This window comes from Eucyclogobius newberryi, unplaced genomic scaffold (assembly GCF_026437365.1).
Source record: "Eucyclogobius newberryi isolate DKJ021-1_F unplaced genomic scaffold, fEucNew1.0.hap1 SCAF_10, whole genome shotgun sequence".
Taxonomy (NCBI): Eukaryota; Metazoa; Chordata; class Actinopteri; order Gobiiformes; family Gobiidae; genus Eucyclogobius; species Eucyclogobius newberryi.
The window spans coordinates 27825316-27840420 of record NW_027315724.1 but is presented as its reverse complement, the minus strand read 5'-3'; the positions used below and the strand labels follow the sequence as shown (position 1 = coordinate 27840420).

At 39.1% G+C, this 15105-nt stretch overlaps 1 protein-coding gene across 2 annotated transcripts in view; it reads left to right on the top strand.

Moving 5' to 3' along the window:
* Positions 1 to 15105, top strand: part of gab2 (GRB2-associated binding protein 2) — a 38588-nt gene that overhangs the window by 8098 nt on the left and 15385 nt on the right. For both annotated transcript variants that reach the window (XM_072453137.1, XM_072453127.1), the window contains exon 2: positions 12172 to 12472. In XM_072453137.1, the coding sequence (XP_072309238.1) occupies positions 12172 to 12472 (301 nt within the window). The remainder of the gene's footprint in view (positions 1 to 12171; positions 12473 to 15105) is intronic.

Sequence of the window (15105 nt, the reverse complement as noted above, 5' to 3'; positions counted from 1 at the left end):
CACCGTGACACTTTTCCATGGATGTGTCATTGCTTTGCCTGGATCGTTTAGTGCAGTCCAGGCTTTATTGCATGATGGCTGTTTTCATTGATCTAAAATGCCTTGAAAAACCTGCGTTCTTACTGTGTGTGAGCGGTGACGCCTCTGCACGGATCTGACCTGTAACTCGGCCTTGTGGCGTCACCTGCTTTTCTCTTCGATGTTTAATGTCATACTATGGGACAATATAAGCAAAGCATTGACATAATCTATGAAGAAAAGCAGGTAATAAGATAAGATAAGATAAGATATTCCTTTATTGTCCCACATGGGGAAATTTCATTGGTGCAACGCAGGTAGATACAGAGGTAGATACAGAAGAACAGATCACTTATAGGAAGTCTGAAAAACACTTTCACTAGAAGATCTCCTATAGATAAATAAAAACTCCCATAGACAAATAAATACATAAATACCATTGCATGTGATCCCGACAGTAATTGCACATGAATATGTGTCACGACAGCACATAGATTGCACATGAATTTCACAGTAATTGCACATGAATTGCACATGAATTCCAACAGCAATTGCACATACGACAGAATTGCACATCAGTATTAGGTTAGGTCAGTATTGCGACGGGATAACGTGACGATCTCCGGGTAAGACGACAGTTCTCCTCAGTTTCATGAGTTCCTCCTTTGTGTAAACGCGGTACGGCACCGGCCGGGGGGCGGGGCCGGAGCCGGGGGGCGGGGCCGGAGCCGGGGGACTCAGAGCCAAGACACATCGCAACAACACGACGAAAACACTCAATCCAGCCGAATAAAGTCAAAACAAGTTAATTTAAAGCGATTCCAGTGCGTGTCCCGATCGTTGGTGAAGTTCCTCTTTCATATAAACGTGTACATAAACGTGTACCGACGACACGCCGTACTTTAGCGCGGCCGGAGGGCGCGGGGGGGGCTGGTGGGCTCGCTCGGAGCTAGCTCACGTCACAACAACACAACGAACGCAACGAAAAACGCTCAAATCCAGCCGAAAAAAGTCAAAAACAGTTGAATTAAAAAACTATTCCAGCGCGTGTCCCTATCGTACAGTAAAATAGAAAAAATATACTAACTATATTTACAAAATATAGGAGATAAAGCACAATAAGTGTGAGAAAGAAGAGAGAGCGTTTACACCGGGCTGCCAGCTGTACCAGCGCCTTATGACGTATGGACCCTCCCCTGTAAAAAGTTACGTAATGCACCTTTAATTGTTCTTTTATTTATTTATTATCATTTAATTGTTATTCATGGATCATTGTGAATTATGAATTTATTGGCAAGACAAAATGTATTGGTAAGATAATACTGTATACGTTTCTTTCCACTTACACAAGCCTGATTCTGGCGTTTTAGATAACTTTTTAAGGCACTTTAGCATTGATATTTCAAAGTTTTGAGTATAAAATATTGTAAATGTAGTATGGACAACAAGTAAACGTAATTGCTGTTGTAGCAATATTAGTAGTGATTGTTATACTTTCAGCACGAGCTAAATCTGCCTAAAATAGCAGTTCTTGCGTTTCCTTTTGTTATTTTGGTCCTGTGGTATAATGTGTCGACAAAGTGCACCAAATTGAGTTCATGCCGGGGCTGTATATATATATATATATATATATATATATATAGTACATGCAATTTTGCTGTGCCAGAAATATTGCCAGTCATATTGAGTCTCTGTTTAGAATTGCACAACAAAGTCACTCCAGTTCATGCTTTTCTAATTAAGGCATATCATTGCATCACAACCATGGCAGCTTTAAAATTCAGAGCAAATACTTGATTATAAAGAGACTATTTTTACTTCAGTGATTGGATCCAACCAAGCAGTCAGATGCAGCATCGGCTGTGAGCTGCAGCTTACATGTCATATGACAGTCATTAGATTGGGCCAGAGAACTAAATGAGCTTTACAGTCATGGTGTTTAGTCTTTGGGAATGATTTGTGGTCACACACTGGAAACGCACAAAAACATTAAAAACTAAAAGTAATGGATTAGCTACACTACTGTGTAAGCCACAAAAAATGTAGCTATGATTTTAAATCAAACAAACACGCAATCAGATATAAGTTGTAAGTAGATAGAGAACCTAAACTTCTGTGTCGAGTCCATGAACACTCAGATACTATCTTGGCAAATGGCAGATAAATGGAGCAGATTCTTATAGTTTAGATGTAAATACTCTTGTTTTTTCATGTCAAAATGGCACAGAATTCCTCCCTGCAGTTGTAAACAGAGCGTTTTTGTGCGACAATCCGTTAAAGTTCATATCGGTGTAATCCCTCATTCATCCAGAGCGTTCCATTGTAGAAAAACATTCAGTTGTGGTCATCCAGATGATACAACTGAATCTTTTCTACTTTAAAGTTCATAGTGCAAAAACAAATTTGAATATTGTTAAATGCCAGTGTCACTGCGTCTGACATCTTCTTGTTAATCTGATTAGAGTATTTGCATTTGACCCACACCCTTAAACCATTTACTCACATTTGAACCCCCCAGTTTATTTGTGAAGGGTGGAGAAGGTTTACCACCACCACAAACTCTTTGTTGTACATTTTCGGTTAGATTTTCTTTAACAGATCATGCTGCATTTTTGCAGAAAACATGAAGTAAAGATGGGTTTAGGTGATATGGGTCTTCCTGTTTTTCAAGAAAACATTGCATCATATTCTTAAATTTCAAGAAAAGACTTTTATATTTAAATAGTATATTCATTATTACACATAAATTAAAGATAAGCAATATATAAAAATTGGGAATATATCAAATGTTTGGACATTTGAACAGCAAGTATATAGTTTATAGTAAATTCAAAATAAAAATGTGAATAAAGGTGTAAATGTTATATTTCTGCACAGACAGACAATTAAACTCTACTTAACTAACACATTTAAAAACATGGTTTAGCACATTTCTATTGGATTGACAGTCGTCTGACCATTGTTATCGGGATACTCCCAGAAATATCCAGATATTAAGTTATGTCCATATCACCGTGGCCTAATACATACAGTGTTCTCGCTGAGAGGTTTTAGCATGGCGGGCCTTCTTCGGCTGGTCACCGCCATCCCCAAAAGATACCGGCGGGTATTAAGATCACCGTGCCAGAAAAAAGTACTACGGCATCACGGCGCTCGCACGGTTTGTCCCACTGCCATCCTTCAACCTCAGCCCAGCGAGAACACTGATATAAACACACACGTGCCGAGTTGGGTGTCAGGCCTAGTTATGAGTCACTTCATTGGTCGGATCTGTTGTTTCCTATAAACTGAACCACAGATACCGGTACTAAAAATAAATATGTTTCAAGTTGAGCTGAAAGAGGGTTGCTCTGTGGCACACCAGCACGATAGTAAATGAATGCCATAGTGACACACTGCAGCTTTAAATGCCGGTGTATGTCGCGTCACTGCCGCCGCCGCTCTTAATGCCTTTACCCTCACAAATACTACTGTTAATTCCACTACTACAATTCGGAGTGTTTGCATTCCTGGCTGTTTGTTGATTGCCGTTTGTAATTGCTCAGTACACTGTAATTTCACTGTAACGTCTACCTCACTCATAATGTTAATATCTGATGTCACTCCAACAGGCAGCAGCATGTTGTTGTGCGTCTCAGTTGGCACACACTGTTCCACGCACTGATGTCGGCCCTGGATGACCTTATTCTGAATCATTTTATAATTCTACTGAACTTAATCATTCTGCAGCACACTGTAAAAACTACACAATACAGTAGGCCTATCATTTATTGTATTAAAACTTGACACATTGGGCGATGCAAATTAGTATTGTTATCTGCACAGTTTCAAATGCAATGTTTTATGTAGTTGTAACCCTAAAAGTTTATTTTCCCACTCCGACTATCTACAAATACAGGAAATGTGTGTTCAGAATACTTTTGTTAACAGTATTGTGGTACAGTTACTCTCTTAGTTGGCGGTATTGGCAATGCAGTTATGTTCCTAAAATCAAAGGAATACAGAATGCAGTATTTGATCACACAATTAAGGGTTCAAACTGCATGATATTGGTGAGAAAAAGAGATAATAAATAATACGGTACATTTAATAATTATCGGTAAGAATAAAAACAAAACAAAAAACATAACAAATGGTGCAGCAATATTTCTTTAATCTATACTATAATGCGTGTTAAAGTCGATCAGCACCCTTCTCTTGATATTGATATATTAGTTATGTGTTTATTTGTTTGTATTGAGATTTTATTACCTCTTTTCTTGTTCTATGTATGAATTGTGCTCTACAAATAAACTTGCCTTCAGAATACAGTACTCCGATTGGACGTTACAGAACACAGTGTACTGCAGTTATTCAGTATTCTGTAACCAAGTACATTTCCCCCAGTATTCTTCCCAGCACTGTCTACACAAGATATATTTTGAGGCAGTGGGTCTGATATCACTCCATCCACAGAGTGCTGAGCTGGAGCGGAGCAGATGGCGCAGACAGGAAGTTCCTGACACAAAGAGTTCTGATTAAACATAATGTCCTCCGTTAGTCAAACTGTCAGGCCCGACTCAAGCTAAAGACACGTCGCCATTCACTCAAGAGATTACTCATTTTCTTAACGCTGCAAATTAAGGTGTTTTATATCCCTCCCCCCTCCCAAAAGCTCCGTTCATTTACGGGACGCGCTGCTAATTTCCCACATCGTTGCCCCAGTGAATCAGGTGAATGTAGGGGACAAATGTCGCATCTCATATCATTAACCACCGCTGAACTGCATCTCATTTACAACTGCAGTGTCATGGCTTTTTATACGCGCTCATCATTTCTGCATTACCACCAAAGCATGAAATTAGCCATTTTGTCTCGGTGGCTGGTTCACCTGATCTACTGGACTCTTACAGATATAGTTGTGTCTAATGATACATGTTTTCTGTTCAATTTTAGTTCCTCCTGTTTGCGATTTACTTAGTATATATCTGCTTCATGCTTTGAAGTTGATACATGTTCTCACTAGCGCAAACAATAATATAGTCTTACGCAATCATCGATAGCGCAACAAAAACTAAATGTATTGCAAAAACACTAAGGTCCTCTGCATCTATCTGTTTTCCTAAAGTCCTAAATTAGCCCTGATTTAATGAGTTTATCAATTTTCAGATTTTTTTGGACTGAGCACATTTTATTTTAGATATAGCTGAAATACTGTGTCAAAGAAAATATAAGCTAATTGTGTAAGAACTGGAATCGATTTCCGGGTGATGCTTTTCTGTGTGGAGTTTGCATGTTCTCCCCGTGTCTGCGTAGGGTACTCTGGTTTCCCCCACCACTAAAAACATGTACAACAGGCTCCTCCCCTGAAAAAGAGCTGCTACAGCTCAGTGGGACTTAATAACATCAGCTGTCCAGGGACCACAGCTACAATCTGGAACAATGCATCTCTCCTTTTAAGGGTACTGTCTCTAAATAATAATACAACATGAACTAACTTAACTGTTGTTTTTATAAATGATGAAGTGATGGATTTTTATTCTATATTTTCCTGACTTTTTTAAGCTAAATTAGCCTCGATTAAGTGAGTTTTGTCTCATTAACATCACAATAATATCGATATCCGCCGCGTCACGTACCCCCAACATGTCCAATATTGTGCAGCCATTACAGTTCTCACACTATGTCATAGGTTTGTTTCAAATGTTAAGACTGCCATAGATCTAAACAATGTGCAGTGTCATCCCCGTGAGCTGGCTGTAGTCTGTAACCGCTGTCAACAAGAACTACAGCTTTGTAGACTGTGAAGATGAAGCTTAGTTTGTATGTAGATGATGTTTTGAAAAAAGTCCAGTGTAAAGTCGATGTCAAGGTCGATCTGGGATGTTCATGTATTCAAGTCTGCTCTTCTGCAAACATTGTTCAAGCTGTGGAAAAGACAACATCTAACAAATAATATCATGTTATTGTAATGCTCAACTGTTTGTGTGTGTTTGTTTGTAGTTTTTAGCTACTTTGAGATTGAGGAGATTTTCATGTATATTTTCCCACTAGAACTTACAACTGCAAGTATTTTTTGTGAAAGACCACAGAAAATCTGGTCTTGGTTTTGACATAAATAATACAAATGTGCTTTTAGAAGCACTGGCCTTTCACACATGTCCAATTTCAAGCTTTTTCCCTCCAGCTGGTCTTTGTTGTAACTGATTCATTGCATGGAGACCATTAATGGTTCTAAAAGTGCAAAAATATTCTTCCTTCAGCAATTGCAGAAAGTATTAGTTGTTTCCCATAAAAGAGTTGTGGCATGAAAGCGTTATGAATTTAAATGATCATAATGTTTGTGATTATTTGCAACTTGAACTAGCCAGCACTAACCACACTTATTGTGTTAAGTTCTGTTACTCACGTTGTGTTAGCATCGTGTTCGCAGTCTTTTATGTGCTGAAAATAAACGAATAACACAAAAACCTCTATATATATGCTTAAGATCAAAGAGGGAACCTAGAGTACCTGGAGAAAACCCAACCAGAAGACATTTTTCCCTCATTTTTCTTATTGATGTGCAGAAAAACTCGCTCTCCTTTGACCCAGAAAAGCCCGGGGCCTTTCACTCCCTGAAAGTTCCGACGACCTTTACAACAGCCGCTAAAAGATGAGAAAGCGCGCTCGGGAAAAGTGCTTACATGTCATACAGTGGCCCGATACTGCATTGTTTGTACAGCTGTCCGCCGCAGCACTCCGGCCTCCTTCTCCTTCCGACTTAAACGAGAGCGCATGTAAACACGGCTGTTCTATTTCAATTCCAATAACATACGCACACGACTCTTTTAAAAACATGTTGACTGATAGCATGGTGTTGACACAGTCTACTACTAAGCACACAGCGAGGACCTCGGACACGCCTCGATGATAATGATTTGGTCTCCATCCTGTTAGCGCCAAAATAATAATAAAACACACTGGCGCTTTCAGAACATCACGTAATTCGAGTAAAGAAGGGAACTTTTGTGGGATTTGTTTTTGCCACAGTATCATTGTTTTGTGCCTTTCCAAAAACACGGCCGAACATTTTTCACATTCACGAGGAAACAAAAGGAATCGACACAAGGAACTAGTACAGGTTTGTATTTGTAGACGCAAATGGACAGAGACAATTGTTTGGCTTCCTATTGATCTGAAACAAAAGCAGATGCGTGTCTGCGCCTGAACGGACAAATATTATCCTTGGACTCGCAACAATTTGTCAATTTTAGACCTTATTCGTCCCTCAGGAAGAAATCAATTGTTTTTGTCTGCTAACATTGATCAGAAAATATAGTTCCCAAAGACAAATGGATTGTTCAGTTTTATGGCATTTGTGAAAAGAGGTGTGGGATGACTTAAGGAAAAATCCCAAGGTCAAACAAACTTGTTGAAGGGATTCCTGTATTGTTGTCTATCCTCTCAAGTAAAGTGGGATCAGTGGTGGAAAGAAACAAAGTACTTTAGGTATCTGTACTCATGTATTCAAGTCATATTTACAGTAGATACTTTGCACTTTTGCTTCACTACATTTGAGAGGAGTATCTGTACTTTCTACTCCACTACATTTTTAACTAGACTGGAAAGTACTAGTGTTTTTCTTATAATTTTAGACCTGCTGAAGTGTTGCCTACATCCCAGCTTTGAGCAAACACAAATAGGCTAATATAGACATAAACTACCAGGAAAATTGCTCCTGATGACACTGATTGTTCTCAAAATCGGTGTGAATTACTTTTACTTTTACTCTCAAAGTAATTTTTAATACTGTTGACTTTTTATGTGATGCTTTTACTTCTATTTAAGTAACAAAAAATGTGTACTACTCCCACCTTTGCGTACAATCACTGAATATTATGTTTTTTTTCATAGCTTTTAGGCATTAACCTAAAAGTCTATTGAGCTAAATGCATAAACAAACAACAAATTAGAAATATAAATGAAGCTAGTACCGGTAACAGTTAAAAAAAATTCCATTAGTGTAGGAAAAGGTTAGAGCAGCAAGAGTCACTATTGTGTTGTACAAGACACAAACAAGACAATTCTGTTGGGAACCTCATGATGAATTTAGAGTATTATTACATTTTATTGGTCTCTATGCAACGTTTAAAACTGCAGGAGGCATTCACTCTCACATTCATTCACTAAGTGTTTGGATCCACTCATATACAGTGGTCTTGTATGGCGGGAAATAGTCCGAGTACATAGAGAAACAATTCTTCCAGTTGATTTCTTGCTCCACTGTAAAAACTGTGATTTGGGCCGGCCCATTGGTCTTCGACACAGTCATTTAAGTAATAAGGACGATGCGTTTTCTCTTGTCCCAGTAGTGCAGTGCTCCGAGCAGAGGAGCCGTGGTGCTGTAGAGTTGGAACAGTGATGGATGGACTCGGACAGGCCTCTCTGACGTGCACTGGCTCAGGGATCTACTCAGGCAAACATGAGAACGAAGTTGCACATAGTTTGGATGTTATTTGTATGTGAATTGAGTTCCCTAGAGATTTCCCATCACAAGGACAATCTAATTTGAGTGTTCTTACTTTATAAATAATGTATATGCTGACAAAGTGCACTTTTCCCCCGCTGCGGTAGTAAAATGGACACTAGGCAGTAATATATAATAATAATAATCCGGGTAGTGATGTAATTTGTAACGTAGTTGAATTAAAAAGAGATGTAAATGCACAAGCAGTTTCTGTAGTAGCTGTGGTGAAACTGCCAGTATTGTTGAATAAATATTTGTCGAAGTATTTAGACCAACTGGAATTTGTTTTGAATACCAGTACTTGAAGACAGAGTTTGAGTAGCATTCTGGAAATAGATCGGTGTAAATAGAACAAAAAGACAGTGGAAAATGTCGTTTCTATTATTAGCCTGACAGATCTTATGAAGCGAGTTAAGTCTTATTTCTGGGAGTCTTGTGTGTTAATGTGCAGGCTCCAACTGAAGGATGCCAGGAATAACCCAGCTGGGTCACACTGACCTCTTCAACTCGGCACACGGCCAGCTCTCAATTAAGCAATGTTCCCTGTGTCCAGAAAAGGACATCATATTTAAATGGAGAGGACAGGCTATAATGGCTCTGATGCAGCTCTATCTGCAGACAGAAGTGCTCTGTGCATCTGTCCGGCTCTTAAGACTGAGGTGTGAGCTTGTCAAAGGCATGCGGAAATACTGTCCATTTGGAAAGACTGAAATGTCTCACAATCAAGTCATCCTTAAGTTTGAAATATCAACGTGACACTGTACAACACACTTTTAAAGCTGATATTGTGATTGCTGTGAAATACTAAATACTGTGTAGCATCGTTATCAACTGTGAGCTCTGATATTAAGGTTGCAGTGTTTACCGTCTTATGAACGGATCAATTTGACAGAAAATAAAATGAAACAGTCCATAATATGCTTGCCGGCCTCAAGAGTATTAGAGCCACATACAATGATAAGATTACAATCGACACTTCTGGGAAACAGTCTCAGGGATTCAGTTGCTTTGAATTGTCTTTTACATGCGACTTCACAACAAACAAGTATGCAAATGACTAAGCTGTCACCATGGCGATGGTATTGTTTTTCCAGGAATATAATATATAAAAAAGTGAGGCATTCAACTCATCTTATTCAACTACAGGTCTTTATATTGCCAAAAATGTCTTGGAAAACATACATTCTTACTGCGAGCAGAGTCACATATCACAGATCTGACTTGTATCTTGGCTTGATGGCCTCACCTGCTCGTCTCCATGGAGATGGATAGGCCTCAGTTAATGTCATACTGTGGAATAATCCAGGCAAAGCAATAACAAGTGTTGTGGGTGGGAAAAGTGCACCTTTAAGTTAAGTTATGTTTTAATAATAGGATTCTATTTGAAGTCCAAATCCATTTTGGATAATTGAAAAGGACTGAAACAAAGCCAATGAACTAATAAAATAATGTATTATTTAGTATTTCAGATCTCAGTTTGTTCTTTCTTCAGTTTGTTCCAATCTAAACTACATGGTTAACAGTTATTTTGTTGATTGTGGAGGAAATGATGGTACTTCAAAAATGGAAGCCATTGCAATTTGCTAATTGCATCCATTCAACAAGATCACAGCAGTTTTATGAATGACACAGACTTGAGATCATACACAGTTGAACTGATACCTTTCTGTCCTTAAATAAGATGTTTCTGAAAAGAATTGTTGTGTTGAGTTGAAGTGTCCTTAATCACCCCTTGCAGTTAGCATACAAGCCAGCTACAGCAAGTCAGTTTACATTTTACTATTTAAGTTAATCTGAGCAAAACACAAACACAGCAGACAAAGATGAGGCAAATCTAAGAAACACATTTTTTCAGTTGGGCTGCTCTTAAATCTACAGCTATGTCGTAATGAGGAGCAATAACGTTGGTGCATAACCTCTTTTGTGAGCTGAACTTTCCTTCCCCATTGCAAAAGTGGTCAAGCAGGGTCCTATTCCTGAATCTCTGCAGCAATAGCTACAACACCAAAGTACAGTACTCAGATCTAGTGCAGCAGTGTGGGCCCTGAACCTCCCTCGTGTCCCGTGTGGCCGTCGCAGACACACAGGGAACACATTTGTGGCGGTGTGTCTGCTGCGTGCTGTGTTTGGGGGGGTTGAACGCTCGCCTCGCAGCCCTGTTTGTGTTGATGGAGCGACTGAGGCCTGCAGGATCCTGTGTGTCAGCAGCCGGCATGTGAGACAGCGGCTGGCGGAAGTGCATCGCTGGCACAGGCCCAAGCTCTCTTTCCTCGGTCCCCCACTCGCTCGCCCACTCGTTCCCATCGTCCCCTTCCTGGTGTCTATCTTCCCCTTTTGTCTCCCGGCACAAAGAACGCACAGTCCCTTTAAGTTGTTCTCTGGGAAGACGTATGGAGTCGCCATAATCGAGCCACTGTTCAAGGCGCATGCTAATAATTCAGCTGTTGAATGACATCAGCGCGGCAGTCGTATTTCCGATTTGACAACATGCTATTTATAACAATTAATTGCACTTAACAAATTGGCAGTGTATGAAACTGTACTTCTTCTATGTACTATGCAAAAGGTGGGCAATGTATAGAAAAATGTATAATATTGTGTTATATTATGTTTTGCAGATACGCATATTCTGAATATCGTGCATTATTTATTGTGATAAATGTGAAAACTATTTAAAAAAGCAAACCTGCATACTGAAGTAAAAGTAAAAACATTTAAAAATCTTCTCAGGTAAAAATATGAACGTGCACTTTTAAAAATGCACTTTAAGCGAGAAAATTATAACAATAGAGAGAGACATACATATTTTGAACAAGTAAGTGTCAAATTATGATCTTGATCAAGAACTGTCTTGATTATTGTCATCAAAAGCAATTTTCCTGCTCATTCATACAACCTAATTTTTTCTTGACTTGGAACTCCAAAAGCATGCTACAAAATAAGCCGTTCAGGTCTAAAATCATAAGAAAAAACACTTCTAGAAAAATCTAGGATAATAGAAAGTACAGATGCCTGCTTTCAAATGTAGTGAGGTAAAAGTAAAAATTATCCACTATTTACTTAGTACATTACTTTAATTTTGTACTTTCTGTAAATCATATCATAGTTTATTTATTTATTTGTATTAATATTAATTGTTTAATTATCTTCACTGACAAAAGACAACAAAACATTTTCTGATTGTGACTGTAAAAACGCTGTTATTACAAATGTACAAAACCATTAAAATAGCTAGTGCTCTCAATGTAATACTGTTCATACAATAACACTATCTCAGCTGTAGCCATCAACTGTTCAATTTCAATCTTCACGTGTGTTTACATTGGACTATTCCTCACAGCTGCACGGGTTATAACTCAAATCTGATTGGACCAGAGACACATTGCTCCAGGAAAGGGGCGGAGCCTGCAGAAGTCTACCGTAGTGAACTTAGTGACATGGAAGGATGTAACAACAGGAAATACGTTGAATGGGCCAAAACACCTGCTCTCTACCCACACACAAAAACAACGTGAAAACCACACAAACTAACACACAAACCTACTGACTTAGTTTGGGGTCAACAGTCGCTCACAACAAACAAATCCAACCGTTTGAAGTATTAAAACAGACGTTAATAATACACCTCTCTCACATAATTGCATTGGCATTTTTCTCCCCCGCAGGCCTGGAAGAAGCGCTGGTTCATCCTCCGCAGCGGGCGAATGAGCGGCGACCCGGACGTGTTGGAGTACTACAAGAATGACCACTCCAAGAAGCCCATCCGGGTGATCGACCTGCACTGCTGCGAGCAGGTGGACGCCGGGCTCACGTTCAAGAGGAAAGAGTTCCAGGACAGCTTCGTGTTCGACATCAAAACCTCGGACCGCACCTTCTACCTGGTGGCCGAGACGGAGGAGGAGATGAACAAGTGGGTCCGCTCCATCTGCCAGCTGTGTGGGTTCAACCAGTCGGATGATAACCACGGTACGGTTTGTCTTTGCTTGGGTCTTAATTGAACAGACAATTTAAGAAAAAAAAATCCCACGTCGCTCTGAGGCAGTAATCGATAGAAGAGGCAATACTTATATATACACAAGATAAGCTAATTATTTTGTATTCCTCATCATAAAACATTTAGGAACAGTCTTTGCAGAAGTACATTAGTGACTCGCTGTTTTCCCCGGGTTGTAGCGTATTTTCCGGACTATAAGTCGCACCAGCTAATAAATGCATAATAGAGAAGAAAAAAACATATTTAAGTCGCACCGGAGCATGAAATGTGGTTGCAAGTGTGAAAATAACAAATAATATTACATATAAGTCGCTCCGAAGTATATAAGTATAAATATAAGTATAAGTCGCATCCCGGCCAAAACTATGAAAAAAGGTGCTACTTATAGTCCGGAAAATACGGTACTAAGATTATAGTGGCACAAATGATCCATGTTTTAATTATTTCAGCTAATACAATTCCTGAATAGTAATTGTCACTTATTGCGGATCAAAAAAGCCCAGATTACACATAAAATATATTTATTTCCTACTTCTTTACTACGTTCATGTAGATAGATAATAGATAAGCATAATGTATAATTTGTATTACTTAGTGGGCAAAAATGATACTATGGACATAGACTCCTTTATGAATGGGAAAAACTTAATTGAAAAGTCTACTCAAATGTTAACTGCAGTTGCTTTATTACGTGCTTTCTGGTTTGTATTTTTATGTAGTAACTAGTGGACAATGAGGTTGCGTTGGAAGTACTATTTAGTGTTGTTGTGGTGAACAAAATAAGTCTTTTATCCAGGTACTCGACAACACTTTTGCCATGGGTGAGCTTTGACCCTGATACACTAAAAATGTTTTCTATGTTATTGTTTTTATTGTATATATTTGTTTTATTCAAAGCAAGTATGTAGATTTAATTTTATCTAATATATTTAAATGGAAAAAGGTGACAAAATCCATAACAGTCAATGAATGTCCCTTTTCGTCAGGGAGAAACACAGTATTAACTATCGTTTTTGATTCAGCAGTTCACAGGCCTGGCTCAAGACCAGACTGACTGAGGGTACATCAGAGTTTCAAAATACTGCATTATTTCCATTTAGTGACATCACTTTCCGTGCACACACCCCTGTAGATCTGGGATCGGTACTTTGTGTGAAAAACGGCAAACATTCAGTCAATTGATGACGCGATTTGGACCTTGTGTAAATTGACCGCTGCCGTGCCCAAAGTACAAAGTGACTAAGGATGATATTGATTGAGGAGATGGACAGATGAGGAGTGGTTTCTGGACTGACACATTTGTTTTTTTGATGTTTTTACTGGAAAACCTTAAACCCCACGTCTTTGTAGTATGTAATTAGCTTAGTCTGAGAACAATGTATCTTAAGTTCTATCTTCTTTGGTAAATACTCCTCTGGGAATAGGTCATTTCATACATCATAAGAGAAAAGACCTTTTATAACATTGAGGGTAACATATTTTTCTGCAAATGAATACTAATAACAATTCAAAACTAAAGGTTAACAGATATTTACTCATAATTTTAAGAATGTCATGTGAATAGCAATATGATGAGATAAGATAAGCATTATTTGTCGCACAATGGGGAAATTCCAGTTTTGCTACACAGATTAGGTACAGAAACAGAAGTAAATAATGAAAAAAAAAAGATAAAATACACGGTAATTAGTCAATAATGGTAAACACTGTGTTGGGAATAAGCTTCTTTCATATTGGTATTATCACTGTCCATATTGCGCTGCTGCTCGGGCCATCTGGCAGCCGTTAACTGCAGTGCACTTGGTTGATCGCCTGTGACATGTGGCGATGTGTCCAGGTGCACAGAAAGCAGCTGGATACACCATAACACTTTATCACTCACATCTCACTATGGGATCCCCCTGGACAAAGTAATGACTTGGGCTTGCGTCAGAAGCTCACTGTGTGCGTTACAGCGCCAACGGGGTGTGACCGCGAGGGTTAGTGTTACGTAGTACGAGGTTAGTCTGTGTCGGGACAGCTGCTGCTGTAATCGCAGTCTTCGCCGAGTAAATATGGGATCTGTCTTATTTGCTCAAGATACTCTTTTTTGTGTGTTTACTTTCCATGCTTAGTTCCTGTTTCCAAGCAATTCCAGCAAAGTATCCACGTAGTTAGCGTGAATGTAATGTGATAGTCTAAGAAGAAGACGATCCGTATCCTTCCCTCGGCGTTCTCCGGGGACTTTCAGCTGTTTTCCGTGGAAGATTGATGGAATCCAGAGATTTCGGCCCACGTTTAATATCAGTCGTCTACAGCGATTTTCATTTGCGCCCGAGGTGACTCTTGAATCATGTTTGGTGGAATGATGAAGTCATCTGGCTCATCAGAGCGACTGTATAGCTCGTCATCACAGTGTTTACTCAGAAAGGGCCTTCTCTCCCAGGCGTTTGTTTGACACAGTTGCGGCATGTTCGCATCAGCTCAGAGGCTTTTCCAGGGAGTGTGTTGACTCTACGGCGTTATTTTTAAGTTGTGACGTATCTTGACTTCTCTGTCCATTTATCCAGGCTTTAACATTTAACGGTTTGTGTAACAGAGAAACAAACAGTTGTGACTATGTTGA